Source organism: Pecten maximus, chromosome 18 (assembly GCF_902652985.1).
Source record: "Pecten maximus chromosome 18, xPecMax1.1, whole genome shotgun sequence".
NCBI classification, from domain to species: domain Eukaryota; kingdom Metazoa; phylum Mollusca; class Bivalvia; order Pectinida; family Pectinidae; genus Pecten; species Pecten maximus.
Window position 1 is genome coordinate 11762260 of NC_047032.1, and position 17198 is coordinate 11779457.

At 40.0% G+C, this 17198-nt stretch overlaps 1 protein-coding gene across 1 annotated transcript in view; it reads left to right on the forward strand.

Moving 5' to 3' along the window:
• Positions 1-286: 286 nt before the first annotated feature.
• Positions 287-17198, forward strand: part of LOC117316228 (von Willebrand factor A domain-containing protein 5A-like) — a 39004-nt gene continuing 22092 nt past the window's right edge. Inside the window, exons 1-8 of the mRNA XM_033870767.1 lie at positions 287-805; positions 2067-2269; positions 2740-2962; positions 4571-4734; positions 5813-5927; positions 8769-8873; positions 11136-11262; positions 12609-12744. Of these exons, the coding sequence (XP_033726658.1) occupies positions 760-805; positions 2067-2269; positions 2740-2962; positions 4571-4734; positions 5813-5927; positions 8769-8873; positions 11136-11262; positions 12609-12744 (1119 nt within the window). The 5' untranslated portion in view covers positions 287-759. The remainder of the gene's footprint in view (positions 806-2066; positions 2270-2739; positions 2963-4570; positions 4735-5812; positions 5928-8768; positions 8874-11135; positions 11263-12608; positions 12745-17198) is intronic.

Below are 17198 nucleotides of genomic sequence, written 5' to 3' on the forward strand. Positions count from 1 at the left end.
AGAAATTCCATCTTGCTCAAGACATCTAGAAATCATTGAAAGAGATCCTCTTCTCGTTAAAAATATCTAAATTCATCCATCATTCTGAACAAAAAAAAAATGATGAACACAGTACATTGTAAAACGGTCCTTTTATTTAGACATTTTCTCTCTCAATAGCGCGCGAAACAGACGATAACGTCTGGATTATTGAGTGTTCTTTTCTGTGGAAATACCCAGACTAACACAACCAACACCGGTTACGTTTTGTGCTAAAAATAGTCATGACATGTTAATGTAATATAAACCTGGCGATTACAGGATTACAGACTGATTCTGATCGTTAAATGCACTATTTGAATTTATCACAACTATATATAGTAGCTTCTACTGCATTGATTAGGTCTTGGTGATCGGACTGATTCCTAAATGTGGCTCTCTGTAACCAAGGAACACATATACCTGGCGAGTCAAACGCGTACGGCTTTACCGGTTTTTCATTGCTAAAATTGTAGGGATGACGAACATTGTTGAAAAAAAATGTAAGGGGCCTTAAGGAAGCTTATGTGCTTCCTTGTTTATGCCCAAGGAATGGCGTGCTGAGAATTTTTAAAACCACAAGTCTCTGGTAATATCTATATGTAGAATATAAACGTCATAGTTATTTGGATATTATAAATCGTTGATTAGGTCTACTACAGTACATCTGTAGCTAACACGAGCTGCAAGATTTATATATAATTTTTGATAGCAGTGTGAGATACCTGTTGAAAGGAGAAAATGCACGGCCTGAGGATTCTAGGAAATGAGACGAAGGCATCTCGAGGTAGGCCTAAGACCCGGCGGGATACAGGTGCATATGGGACATAGACACTCTAGTTGTTTTTCATCACATTTGGTCTGAAGCATCCTTGCTATGGCGCGGGAAGGATGTCATAATTAAATATTTTTGCCTAGGCAGAAATCGAATTTTGCCTAGGCAAAAATAATATTGCCTTGGCAAAATTCGATTTTTGCCTAGGCAAAAATATTTCTGCCTTAGCAAAAATAATTAGGCAAAATTCGATTTCTGCCTAAGCATAAATCGAATATTGCCTAGGCTGAAATATTTTTGCCTAAGCAATATTCGATTTTTGCCTAGGCAAAAATATTTAATTATGACATCCTTCCCGCGCCATAATTAAGGACCTTGGTGGGTCCAATTTGGTGTAGTGTAAATAGAAGGTCTGACCCCGTAGAGTCTGAGGGGTTATATAACATTGCAATTACTTAAAAGTCCATTCTTATTGAACGAATTACGAAAGGATTAAAATTTGGTCTTAACTTATAGCATCCTTCAAATCTTCTGTTGGAATGAAAGGCTTTGTCCCATCACAGGTGCCTGACTCGTTTTATAAATGAGATTTATATGTACATGTACTCGTATATGTTATTATTTTATTAAACGAGTCGGGCACCTGTGGTAACATATTGTCATTTGGTCTGAAGCATCTAAAATTTAACTCAAAGGGATTCAATTTAGATCTAATAAAACGGGTTAAACAAGACCTGACAGCTGTCAATGTCAAACATCATGGCCAGGGTCTAGTCCGAGTTTTCTCTGGCCCTGACAACATGTCTGGTGTGTGCGGACCCTTATAATTACCAGACATGGTGTTGGGGCCAGAGGAAACTCGGGTTAGGTCAGGATCATACAGTATTTTGTATCTTTTTACTGATGAACATTTTGTTATTATGAAATAATGTTGGTTGGAATTAAACAATGAGTCATCTAACCAAAAGTCAAGGTCCCACTAGGTCAAAGGAGAAGTTAAAATTTTGTGTTTTTTCACTGATAAACACATTTTGTTGTGACATCTTAGAAAACTTTTTTTGCTTTTGTGGGTTATGCGCAAGATTGAACCTAGAGATGAGTATGTAATACTTGAATAAAACAAGATTATTATAGATTGACTTTCATAAATATTGTTCTTGATCGAGTGTTAAATCAACAACTCTGTTTTCAGAGACTGACGAACAGATATATTTGTTACCTATGACTTACGATCCTGATGAAAATATATATGGTAAAATATTTCATTTTGCAGTGCCTTTGAAGGCAGTAGGAGTCGATGTGACAATCAAAGGTTTTGTTGCAAATGTCCAGTCGACCTTAACCTATGAGAACGAGAAGGATACTGCTGTGGAGACAGTGTTTGTGTTTCCAGTAGATGACCAGTCGGCAGTATACCACTTTGAAGCTGATATAGACGGTCGTCACATTGTTGCAGAGTGCCAAGACAAAACACAGGTAAAGTTCTTATATATTCAGTATACAGTGTACATTGTATTGAATGTTTCAGGGAAAGTTTTATTGAATGTTAAATCAGACTGATTAATTTAGTCATTCACCATAATTATATACTAGTATATATATAGCTCAAGTGACACTTCATAATTTTTGGATTGTTAATCTTTAAAATTTGAAAAACTTATCTCCTAAGGCTTTATATATGAGGATAGAATGTCTTAATCATTGTTTGTTTTTTTTACTGACTTGTGGTAAATGTCCCTATATTTTGAACAATAAATGCTGGATATTTTTTGACTGATTTATGGTAAATGTCCAAATGTTACGAAAGGATAAAACAGTTGGATGTGTTTTTACTGATTTACGGTAAATGTCCAAATGTTGCGAAAGGATAAAACAAATAGATATACAATAATTATATATGCATTTTGATTATATCTGTACTGGATTTATGCATCAAATTTTTCAAGGCAAGAGAAACATACAAAGATGCCTTAGAAACTGGTCATACGGCCATGCTGCTTTCCGAGTCGGACACGGCTGGAGACACATTTGAGTGTAAGCTCGGCAACTTACCACCTCACAAAGTTGCCATGCTAACATTTTCCTATGTCACTGAGCTGACGGTTGACAGTGATGGGGTCACGACCTTTACATTACCAACTGTCCTCAACCCAAGATACACACCTGCTGGTAAGAAATTCAGTTAAAATCATCAAAATACAGACTTAGGTTTAAAGTCTTTGATAAAAAAAGATATCATAATTCAATTTTAGATAGAAATTCTTATAAGGATACTTTTTTTTAAAATAAATTTTATTAGTACATGATCTCGTTTAAAATGAAATTAAGAAACTGTTAATTAACTACTATTGATACAATATTATCTACAGCTGGAGTTTTAGTAGAAGTCTGTTATAAAAATGTTTCACAATGCAAAATCTGCATGCATGCCAGGGTTGTTTATGGTTATACAAAAAATTTAATTACTATACGTTCATTACAATAGATTACTACAATGTAGATTATATGGGGGAAAATAAATTCATGAAGTAAAATTAGAGTTCACTATAGAAAATAGACATACATATATATTCTATATCATAAACAAGGAAAATAGATGGGCAGGGTAGCGGTCAGCCCCTTATACGTTAGCTTGTTATAACCAAAGCTCTGGGTTGTGAGTCCAAATCCACGTGGGGCAGTTTCCTGGTACTGACCATAGGCTGGTGGTTCTCTCAGGGTAATCTGGCTTTCCTCCATCTCCAAAACCAGGCATGTCCTTAAACAGCCCTGGCTGTTAATAGAATGTTACCTACCCCCCCCCCCCCCCCCCCCCCCCACACACACACACACACACACAAACAAACCAAAACTTATGTGCAATAAAAAGTAAAAATACATCTAAGCTACATTATCGGAATTACTGTATATCTATACATGATTATTCTGCCCTTAATCCGCAGTTTTACATGTATAAAATTTGTAACTATGATACATTTTATCAATTTGATGGTAAATGCTCTTGCTTTTACACATAAGTAGTATTTGTTGTTCTTGTGAAATATCAAATCCAGTAATTAAAACTTGTCATAATATGTAAAGGCAGAGGGTAATCAATGTATTGCATTTCCCCAAGTAATTGAAAATATATCTATTTGTAATGGTAATGTAATTCATAAAAAATACAAAATGCCTGTCATGCCCAATTACTTTTCAATTACATCATCACACCTGATTTCCAAGAGGGCCAAAGTGGATTTCAAAAGTACTACAAAAAGTTGTTGTTTAGCACAATAATAAATAAAATCAAGTGGAATATAAATATAAATGTACTATTATTAATAATCATCGGTCAGATGTGACAGGTGGTCCCTTAATTCAGGTAACTAGTATAGTAAATAGTATAGGGAGGGGGGGGGGGGGATACAGTCTCACATTTGACAGGTGGTCTCTTAATCAAGGTTCAGGTAACTAGCGTAGTAAATAACATTGGGGGGAGGGGGATACGGTCACATTTGACAGGTGGTTTCTTAATCAAGGTTCAGGTAACTTAAGTGTTGTAAATAACATTGGGGGGAGGGGGGGGGGGGGGGGGGGGGGGGTACGGTCACATTTGACAGGTGGTCTCTTAATCAAGGTTCAGGTAACTATAGTGTAGTAAATAATATTACAAGGGAAGAAATGGTTACATATGTTAGTAAGTCGCTTAATTTCGAAGGTCGCTATTAAGGCTGGTTTGACTGTAAATAATGTCATGTACTACATACATTATTTAAGTATTGTTCATGCTTTCTCTAGGTTTTGAAGTACCTGCTCCCTCCTCGGATGCCATCCACTACACAGACATTCCATATCAAATGAGATTTGTGACAAAAGTGGAAGGTCAGCATTTGATAAAAAATATTGTGCCCAAGAAGGAAACCATGAAAGTGGACATTTCTGAGGACAAAAAGTCAGCAAATGTAAGATAATTCTTCTTTTTGTAAAAATTGTTTTGTGTCTTACAAGTGGCAAATAAGTCGAAAACAGCTGTCAATTATTTAAACACAAATGAACAAACTTAAGATAAAAACCTAATTCCTGAAATAATATTATAATTCAATACCGTAAAAGAAAATAGTGAGGTAGAAAAAGTGAATATGGTTTCACTGCAACAAGTGTAAACAAATGTGTAGCTATGTTAATTTCAATTATTGAAATTGAATGATAACATCATGAAAAGCTCATTTGGCTAGAACGCTGGCCACAAATTCTCAGCAGGGTGAAAATTGGAGGTGCGCATGATTCAACACTCTGATGGCAGGTGATGGGCCTACCAGGGCTCAAAGTGGCGCCTATTTTAGTGGCCAGGGCACTTTAGATTCACCATTGGCGACTTGTTATTGACCTATAAGGCGCCTGCATGGCCACTAAAAATATGTTGTGTATATTTGCAATTTGGTCAAACTTTCAAAGGTTGCAGTCAATGCTAAAATGATGTTCATGCACAATTAAAAATGTTACAGAAAGATCTATGTTATAATCGAAAGAATTGAAAGGTTTTTTTTTTTTTCAAATTTATGACAACTAGGCCAGGTGACTAACTTTTCCAATTGGCGTCTAGATTTTATGACTTGGAAGTGATATACCGGTAGGCCACTTGGTAAAAATATCTACTTTGAGCCCTGCCTCCCGTACATGTATGTTAAAATTGTTCAGTGCAAATACTACAAGGAGACACCGCCTCAAAATGACACTGGCCGTTCATGGGGCGATGAACACAGTAAACAAACATAATAATTTACTACTCGTTCAGTTTTTATTGTCAGGATTATATATCATTGCCATCAGCTGCTTAAGCTACTCACAAATAAGGGGGGATAACTCTTGGTCATTTTTCTAGAGAGGCCTCAAATTATGGAAATTAATCAGAAGCGTCATACATTTGTATAAGAAAGGGCATAATGGAAACACATTTTATTTTAATTTTAGAATACTGTTACCACTTATAATATCTAATTAGATATGTTTTATTAGATGAACATTTTTGTATTATTATAGATAACCGTTGATGATGCGGTCAAGTTCAAATTTGACCATGACCTTGCTCTGACCTTGGAGTATGAAGATGTTTTTAAGCCAACGGTTATATTGGAGAAGGGCAGAGAGGACAAAGGTATGCATAAATTACATAAACTGTTTGTACATATATACATAGATATTTTAATGTAGCATATGCTCAAAGTGTGTGTTTTCAAGCATTTCTTGCCCTCATGTCAGATTTTTAAATCACAAGCTACTGATAGTAAATGGTGGCTGTTTAAAATGTTTAAAAGTCCCAAAGGAAAATTAATGTAGTTCAGTATGCTCTGCTATTAGTGTCATGAACCTCACTGATATCATGTTTTATCATAGGAAGTTGGACATTTACATACAAATGTATAAGGGAAAAAGTTCAAAAATATTTGGTCCATATTCATTAAATTTCAGTTTTGGTTTGATCGTACCTGGAGTATGTACCATAAACATTCGCGTATAGTGCACATTTTTTTTCAAAATTTGACAAGTGAAAAAATCCCCTGCGCACTATACGCAGGTACAAGCCTTTGCCGGTCAGATTCATGGATGTCATGAATGTGATGCGAGATTTGTAATCGTTACCCTTGACAGTAGGATTATGATTTAATACTTGTATATATATAAAGCATGTATAGTAAGTAAATATTGAACAAATAATCAAAGAAATAAATTGTTATTTAGATGTTTAATCCCTTGAAATTGTATATCTATGTATCTAGGTATGTGTATATATTTTAATATCTTTAAAATGAGGTTGCGGAAGAATTCATTCTGTTCATAAACATAATACATGTAATACCACCCCTGTGAAACGATTATGAATAATTCATGAACATTCATGAATAGTTCATGAATTATTCATGAACAAAATTCATGAATATTCTTGATTTATTCATGAATATTTTCATGAAATTCATGAACTTAAAACTTCATGAACATTTTTTTCAAATTATGTTCATGAATATTCATGAATTATGTAAGAAAGTTTTTCATTCATGAAATCATCATAGTTCATGAATGTTCATGAACTTTTTCGTTCATGACAATTCATGATTAGTTCATGAATATTCATGAACTTAAAACTATGATGAATACTCATGAACTTTTTCATTCATGACAATTCATGATTAGTTCATGAATATTCATGAACTTAAAACTTCATGAACATTTTTTTTCAAATTATGTTCATGAATATTCATGAATTATGTAAGAAAGTTTTTCATTCATGAAATCATCATAGTTCATGAATGTTCATGAACTTTTTTCATTCATGAAATCATCATAGTTCATGAATGTTCATGAACTTTTTCATTCATGAAATCATCATAGTTCATGAATGTTCATGAACTTTTTCATTCATGACAATTCATGATCAGTTCATGAATATTCATGAACTTAAAACTATGATGAATACTCATGAACTTTTTCATTCATGACAATTCATGATTAGTTCATGAATATTCATGATTAGTTCATGAATATTCATGATTAGTTCATGAATATTCATGAACTTAAAACTATGATGAATGTTCATGAATGAAATATTTCATGAACATTCATTAATCCTGAAATCAAGATTTTCATTCATAAAATCATCATATTTCATGAATATTCATGAACTATTCTATTCATGATAATTCATGATTAATTCATGAGTTATGAACTTATTTAGAAAATGAATTTGCATGCATTTTACCACTTAATTTCATCAAAGTTTGTCATGAACTGTATCACTCTGCATGTTTGACAATATCCTTGTAGTCCTTCCATTAAAAATTGCATTCAAATGAATCCATCACTTGTTTCAAAATTCATAACTGCTTGAAATGAGTATATTTACACAATCATTTGGATGGAAAATCCTTTTAATATTCTTCAGATAAGAGTGATTTATTTTCATTATTGCATTATATATTCTCATTGCACATATGATGTGTGTTTGAACAATTTAGTTAAATGGGCAATGCAATTTAAGAAATGCCAAAGCTATTTGAATATTATGTGCACTATGTAAATTTAGGTCACATGCATGGTGATTGATTTTAAGTTAATTCTTACCTATAAACAGGTTGACATATTTCCAGAGTTGAATATTTCATTTCCTGGTAGTGTTGTATTGATCATGAAGCAGGTATGAAAGATTAATACTTGCCTTCATTTGTAAAATAATATGTAATTCATCTCTGTGAGAAAAGCCTCATGGCTGCCATGTATTGGAACTCTCCTGCTAGAAGTTTTTAGGCGGGAAAAATTTGGCGGGAAATTTGAAGTTTTCTTATTGTTTCCTTATTCTTCTTTAAGCCAACATCAAAATTGTAATATAGACATGGAATTAAATTTAAAACTTTTTAGATATTAAGTTTGTTATTCAATTTAAAATGTAAGGTATTTTTTTATTCAAGAAAATGTTCAATTTCAAAGTCAAATTCTCATTCATTAAAATTCTTCAAAATTCATTACTATTTTATGCATTTTGATGAATTTTAATGAATATCATCAATGCATGAAAATTCATGAATAGTTCATAATCACATAAAATTCTCATTCATTAAAGTTCTTCAAAATTCATTATCAACTGTTTTTACTATTTCATTCATTTTGATGAATTTTAATGAATATCATCTATGCATGAAAGTTCATGAATAGTTCATAATCACATATGATGAACTATCATGAATCTTAATGAATTTGTAAAATTATTCATAAAAGTTCATGAAGAGTTCATGAGAGGTATTTGATGAATATTCATGAACATTTTTTCATGAATCAAAAACTAACAGTATTCTTGAAAGTTCATGTATGATTCATGAACATTCATGAACTCATGAATATCATCTCGCAGGGGTATCAGCACTTGTCATATATTCCCAGTGATGTGTACAGTGTATATGTTGAACTTGGATTAATTACTGGTATCAGTTTTCATATTTGTTTACAGATGGATTCCTGAAGAGTGATGTTGTAATGGTGGACTTCCTGCCAGATTTAAGATCAGTTCCTGAAATGACAGTTTCAGAGTTTATCTTCGTCATTGACTGCTCAGGTATTCTTGCTCTTGCCACACGCAGGAATTACAATATACAGGTGTCCCCCATTATACTGCCATCTTTTGTCCCATGCAGACTTTGGCAGTATAACAGGGGTTCAGTACGAAAGACATATACATAACATGTGCACATGTAAAATACTTCATATAAGGCCTGTACAGGAAATCAAGTACTGAAGAACTTTAGGTTTACCCTCCGTCCGTCTGTCCGTCCGTCTGACCGTCCGTCTGTCTGTCACGCAACAGTTGTCCGGACAATTCCTCCTAAAATGCTACTCCGATTTTAACGAAACTTGACATACATGATCAGTATAACATGTAGTTGTGCATCCCACATTTTGTTTCTCGAAAAACCATTTTTCAAAATGGCCGCCGGCTTCTCATTGGTTGAGGCTTGTCTGGACAACTCCTCCTAAAGTGCTATTTCAATTTTAACGAAACTTGGTATGCATTATCAGTATAACATGTAGTTGTGCATCCCACATTTTTAGCCCACCATAATCAGATGGTGGGCTATTCAAATTGCCCTGCGTCCGTGGTCCGTCGACCGTCCGTCCCTCCGTCCGTAAACAATTCTTGTTATCGCTAATCCTCAGAAAGTACAGAAGGGATCTTTCTCAAATTTCATATGTAGGTTCCCCTTGGTGCCTAGTTATGCATATTGCATTTTGAGACCAATCGGAAAACATGGCCAACAGGCAGCCATCTTGGATTTTGACAATTGAAGTTTGTTATTACTCTTTCTCAGAAAGTGCTAAAGGGATCTTTCTGAAATTTCATATGTAGGTTCCACTTGGCGCCTAGTTATGCATATTGCATTTTGAGACCAATCGGAAAACAACATGGCTGACAGGCAGCCATCTTGGATTTTGACAATTATAGTTTGTTATTACTATTTCTTAGAAAGTACCAAAGGGATCTTTCTCAAATTTCATATGTAGGTTTCACTTGGTGCCTAGTTATGCATGTTGCATTTTGAGACCAATCAGAAAACAACATGGCCGACTGGCAGTCATCTTTGATTTTGACAATTGAAGTTTGTTATCGCTATTTCTCAGGAAGTACTGAAGGGATCTTTCTGAAATTTCATATGTACGTTCCCCTTAGTGCCTAGTTATGGATATTGCATTTTGAGACCAATTAAAAAACAACATGGCCGACAGGCAGCCATTTTAGATTTTGACAATTGAAGTTTGTTATCGCTATTTCTCAGAATGTGGTGAAGGGATCTTTCTCAAATTTCATATGTAGGTTTCCCATGGTCCCTAGTAATGCATATTGCATTTTGGGACCAGTCGGAAAACAACATGGCCGACAGACAGCCATCTTGGATTTTGACAATTGAAGTTTGTTATCGCTATTTCTTAGAAAGTACTAAAGGGATCTTTCTCAAATTTCATATATAGGTTCCCCTTGTTTAAAAAGTACTTGAGGGATGTTTCTCAATTTGCACAGATTATTAAGAGGAAGGGAAAAATAGAGAAAAGATCAATCTGAGATGGAACCTATAAAGATCATTCATTGGTGGGCGCCAAGATCCCTTTGAGATCTCTTGTTTTTCTCAATAAAACATTTTTCAAAATGGTCACCGGCTTCTCATTGGTTGAGGCTTGTCCGGACAAATCCTCCTAAAGTACTACTCTGATTTTAACGAAATTTGGTATACATGATCAGTATAACACATAGTTTAAAAAATGGGAAATAAATAGGTGCACTCCTAGGTCAGGCAGGGGACTTTGTATTGCTGTTGCAATACTATCCATCCTTGTTACATACGTAATGATTGAGGTGTGCAATAGGGATTAAAAAACTTTCTTAATGGGGCATTCCTTTGTTTGAATTAACTTTCCTAGGTCGTCGAAATTAAACTTACTGGAAAATATGTATTTTTTCCATGTAGTAAAAGTTATAATCTTTACGTTAATAAGGCAGTTTTGCTCTCAAGATAAACCAAAGTTCTTCGAGTATTAAATCCTGAAAATTTTTAATTTGACCTGAAGTTATCACTAATTACAGCAAGACATAAAGTATTTGTATATGATATGCCTTTTTCCTGTATGTTTCGGCGTTAATTTCATTACTTGTAGGCACAAACACTCATATCATCATCGTTCGTACATAGATTTCATCAATAGATAATGTACATGTTTCTGATGTTCGAAGGAAGGAATGCCCCTTTAATTGATATCATCTAGCTATATACATTATATAGGTACATGATGTATATATCCTTATACAAATAGTTCTTATTTGTGACAGAAAGCATGAGAGGAGAGCGGATCGCAAAGGCCAAAGAAACAGTTCTACTACTACTTAAAAGTCTACCTGTAGGCTGCTCCTTTAACTTGGTAGCCTTTGGGAGCTCATTCAACTGGTGGTTTCCAAGGTAATGTTTTCTTTAGGTTATACCTTAATGAATCAGGCCCTGGTTTATACCTTAATGAATCAGGCCCTGGTTTATACCTTAATGAATCAGGCCCTGGTTTATACCTTAATGAATCAGGCCCTGGTTTATACCTTAATGAATCAGGCCCTGGTTTATACCTTAATGAATCAGGCCCTGGTTTATACCTTAATGAATCAGGCCCTGGTTTATACCTTGATGAATCAGGCCCTGGTTTATACCTTAATGAATCAGGCCCTGGTTTATACCTTAATGAATCAGGCCCTGGTTTATACCTTAATGAATCAGGCCCTAGTTTATACCTTGATGAATCAGGCCCTGGTTTATACCTTAATGAATCAGGCCCTGGTTTATACCTTAATGAATCAGGCCCTGGTTTATACCTTAAGGAATCAGGCCCTGGTTTATACCTTAATGAATCAGGCTCTAGTTTATACCTTAATGAATCAGGCCCTGGTTTATACCTTAATGAATCAGGCCCTGGTTTATACCTTAATGAATCAGGCTCTAGTTTATACCTTGATGAATCAGGCCCTGGTTTATACCTTGATGAATCAGGCCCTGGTTTATACCTTAATGAATCAGGCCCTGGTTTATACCTTAATGAATCAGGCCCTGGTTTGTACCTTAATGAATCAGGCCCTGGTTTATACCTTAATGAATCAGGCTCTAGTTTATACCTTAATGAATCAGGCCCTGGTTTATACCTTAAGGAATCAGGCCCTGGTTTATACCTTAAGGAATCAGGCCCTGGTTTATACCTTAATGAATCAGGCCCGGGTTTATACCTTAATGAACCAGGCTCTAGTTTATACCTTAATGTACCAGGCTTTAGTTTATACCTTAATGAACCAGGCTCTAGTTTATACCTTAATGTACCAGGCTCTAGTTTATACCTTAATGAACCAGGCTCTAGTTTATATCTTAATGTAACAGGCCCTGGTTTATACCTTAATGAATCAGGCCCTGGTTTATACCTTAATGAATCAGGCCCTGTTTTATACCTTAATTAACAAGGCTGTGGTTTATACCTTAATTAATCAGGCCCTAATTTATACCTTTATGAAGTTAAATGAGGCCCTAGTTTATACCTTAATTAACAAGGCTCTGGTTTATACCTTAATGAACCAGACCGTAGTTTATACCTTAAGGAACCAGGTCCTAGTTTTTACTTTTATGAACCAGGCCCTAGTTTATATACCTTTAATAATGAACCAGGTCATAACAAGACATTATATTATCTGCTTACCAGATCATCAATTTCTAGATATTCAGTCTCATAAGATGTATTATACATATATAAAAATAATTCATTTTATTAATTTTAGTTCCAAGAAATATGGTGAAGAAAGTTTAAAGGAAGCTCTTATACTACAGAAAGCATTGGATGCAAATTTGGGTGGGACAGAAATACTGCAGCCCCTTAAATCCTTGTATGCCCAGAAAACTGACACATTTCGACAGGTAAGTGGCAAAAGAAGGTCATTTTATGGAGAAATAGGATAAATTTGTATTCCTAATTTATTGTACATACTGTGTAGCAATATTTTATATCTTATAGTAAAACCCCAATACACACTTTTTATTCACTTTATAGTTAGGTTATCCCTGTGTGTATTTACCCCCAGTAGGACATGATTCATAGGATATTATGTTTACTGATTCACTACCCCTCCCTGTTACACTGTCCTCACCTGTCTCATTGATACACTGTCCCCACCTGTCTCCCTGATACACTGCCCCACCTATCTCCCTGATAAACTGCCTCCGCCTGTCTCCCTGATACACTGCCCCACCTGTCTCCCCAATACACTACCCCATCTGTCTCCCTGATACACTGTCCCCACCTGTCTCCCTGATACACTGCCCCCACCTGTCTCCCTGATACACTGTCCCCACCTGTCTCCCTGATACACTGTCCCAACCTGTCTCCTCTATACACTGTCCCACCTGTCTCCCTGTCCCAACCTGTCTCCTCTATACACTACCCCACCTGTCTCCCTGATACACTGCCCCACCTGTCTCCCTAATACACTGTCCCCACCTGTCTCCCTGATACACTGTCCCCACCTGTCTCCCTGATACACTGTCCCCACCTGTCTCCCTGATACACTGCCCCACCTGTCTCCTCTATACACTGCCCCACCTGTCTCCCTGATACACTGCCCCCATCTGTCTCTCTGATACACTGTCCCCACCTGTCTCCCTGATACACTGTCCCCACCTGTCTCCCTGATACACTACCCCCAGCTGTTTCCCTGATACACTGTACCAACCTGTCTCCCTGATACACTGTCCCCACCTGTCTCCTCTATACACTGCCCCACCTGTCTCCCTGATACACTGCCCCCATCTGACTCTCTGATACACTGTCCAACCTGTCTCCTTGATACACTGTCCCCACCTGTCTCCTCTATACACTGCCCCACCTGTCTCCCTGATACACTGCCCCCATCTGTCTCTCTGATACACTGTCCCCACCTGTCTCCTCTATACACTGCCCCACCTGTCTCCCTGATACACTGTCCCCACCTGTCTCTCTGATACACTGCCCCACCTGTCTCCCTGATACACTGTCCCCACCTGTCTCCTCTATACACTGCCCCACCTGTCTCCCTGATACACTGTCCCCACCTGTCTCCCTGATACACTACCCCATCTGTCTCCCTGATACACTGCCCCACCTGTCTCCCTAATACACTGTCCCCACCTGTCTCTCTGATACACTGCCCCACCTGTCTCCTTGATACACTGCCCCACCTGTCTCTCTGATACACTGCCTCCGCCTGTCTCCCTGATACACTGTCCCCACCTGTGTCCCCGATACACTGCCCCCACCTGTCTCCCAGATACACTACCCCCCATGTCTCCCTGATACACTGTCCCACCTGTCTTCCTGATACACTGCCCCACCTTTGTCCCTGATACACTACCCCACGTCTCCCCGATACACTGCCCCACCAGTCTCCCTGATACACTGCCCCCACCTGTCCCCCTGACACACTGTCCCCATCTGTCTCCCTGATACACTGCCCCACCTGTCTCCCCGATACACTACCCCACATGTCTCCCTGATACACTGTCCCCACCTGTCTCCCTGATACACTGCCTCCGCCTGTCTCCCTGATACACTGTCCCCACCTGTCTCCCTGATACACTGCCCCACCTGTCTCCTCTATACACTGCCCCACCTGTCTCCCTGATACACTGCCCCCATCTGTCTCTCTGATACACTGTCCCCACCTGTCTCCCTGATACACTGTCCCCACCTGTCTCCCTGATACACTGCCCCACCTGTCTCCCTGATACACTGCCCCCACCTGTCTCCCTGATACACTGTCCCCACCTGTCTCCCTGATACACTGTCCCAACCTGTCTCCTCTATACACTGCCCCACCTGTCTCCCTGATACACTGCCCCACCTGTCTCCCTAATACACTGTCCCCACCTGTCTCCCTGATACACTGCCCCACCTGTCTCCTCTATACACTGCCCCACCTGTCTCCCTGATACACTGCCCCCATCTGTCTCTCTGATACACTGTCCCAACCTGTCTCCCTGATACACTGTCCCCACCTGTCTCCCTGATACACTGCCCCACCTGTCTCCCTAATACACTGTCCCCACCTGTCTCTCTGATACACTGCCCCACCTGTCTCCTTGATACACTGCCCCACCTGTCTCTCTGATACACTGCCCCCACCTGTCTCCCTAATACACTGTCCCCACCTGTCTCCCTAATACACTGTCCCCACCTGTCTCCCTGATACACTGCCCCACCTGTCTCCTCTATACACTGCCCCACCTGTCTCCCTGAAACACTGCCCCATCTGTCTCTCTGATACACTGTCCCAACCTGTCTCCCTGATACACTGTCCCCACCTGTCCTCCTGATACACTGTCACCACCTGTCTCCCTGATACACTGTCCCCACCTGTCTCCCTGATACACTGTCCCAACCTGTCTCCCTGATACACTGCCCCACCTGTCTCCCTAATACACTGTCCCCACCTGTCTCTCTGATACACTGCCCCACCTGTCTCCTTGATACACTGTCCCCACCTGTCCTCCTGATACACTGTCACCACCTGTCTCCCTGATACACTGTCCCCACCTGTCTCCCTGATACACTGCCCCACCTGTCTCCTTGATACACTGCCCCACCTGTCTCTCTGATACACTGCCCCCACCTGTCTCTCTGATACACTGTCCCCACCTGTCTCCCTAATACACTGCCCCCACCTGTCTCTCTGATACACTGTCCCCACCTGTCTCCCTAATACACTGTCCCCACCTGTCTCCCTGATACACTGTCCCCACCTGTCTCCCTAATACACTGTCCCCACCTGTCTCTCTGATACACTACCCCCCCACCTGTCTCTCTGGTACACTACCCCCACCTGTCTCCCTGATACACTGTCCCCACCTGTCTCCCTGATACACTGCCCCAACCTGTCTCTCTGATACACTGTCCCCACCTGTCTCTCTGATACACTGCCCACACTTGTCCCCCTGAAACACTGCCCCACCTGTCTCCCTGATACACTGTCCCCACCTGTCTCCCTGTTACACTGTCCCCACCTGTCTCCCTGATACACTGCCCCACCTGTCTCCCTGTTACACTGTCCCCACCTGTCTCCCTGATACACTGCCCCACCTGTCTCCCTGATACACTGCCCCCACCTGTCCCCCTGATACACTGCCCCCACCTGTCTCTCTGATACACTGCCCCCACCTTTGTCCCTGATACACTGCCCCCACCTTTGTCCCTGATACACTACCCCACGTCTCCCTGATACACTGCCCCACCTGTCTCCTCTATACACTGCCCCACCTGTCTTCCTGATACACTGCCCCCACCTTTCTCCCTGATACACTGCCCCACCTGTCTCCCTGATACACTGTCCCCACCTGTCTCTCTGATACACTGTCCCCACCAGTCTCCCTGATACACTGCCCCACCTGTCTCCCTGATACACTGACCCACCTGTCTCCCAGATACACTGACCCACCTGTCTCCCAGATACACTGTCCCACCTGTCTCCCAGATACACTGTCCCACCTGTCTCCCTGATACACTGCCCCACCTGTCTCCCTGATACACTGACCCACCTGTCTCCCAGATACACTGACCCACCTGTCTCCCAGATACACTGTCCCACCTGTCTCCCTGATACACTGCTCCACCTGTCTCCCTCATACACTGTCCCACCTGTCTCCCTGATACACTGTCCCCACCTGTCTCCCTGATACACTGTCCCCACCAGTCTCCCTGATACACTGCCCCACCTGTCTCCCTGATACACTGTCCTCCCTGTCTCCCTGATACACTGACCCACCTGTCTCCCAGATACACTGACCCACCTGTCTCCCAGATACACTGTCCCACCTGTCTCCCAGATACACTGTCCCACCTGTCTCCCTGATACACTGCTCCACCTGTCTCCCAGATACACTGCCCAACCTGTCTCCTCTATACACTGCCCCCACCTGTCTCCCTGATACACTGCCCAACCTGTCCCCCTGATACACTCCCCCGTCTATCTCCCTGATATACTGCCCCCACCTCTGTCCCTGATACACTACCCCACGTCTCCCCGATACACTGCCCCACCTGTCTCCCTGATACACTGCCCCAACCTGTCTCCCTGATACACTGCCCCCACCTTTGTCCCTGATACACTACCCCACCTGTCTCCCTGATACACTGTCCCCACCTGTGTCCCCGATACACTGTCCAACCTGTCTCCCTGATACACTACCCCACATGTCTCCCTGATACACTGTCCAACCTGTCTCCCTGATACACTGCCCCAACCTGTCTCCCTGATACACTGTCCCACCTGTCTCCCTGATACACTGCCCCACCTGTCTCCCTGATACACTGTCCCCACCTGTGTCCCCGATACACTGTCCAA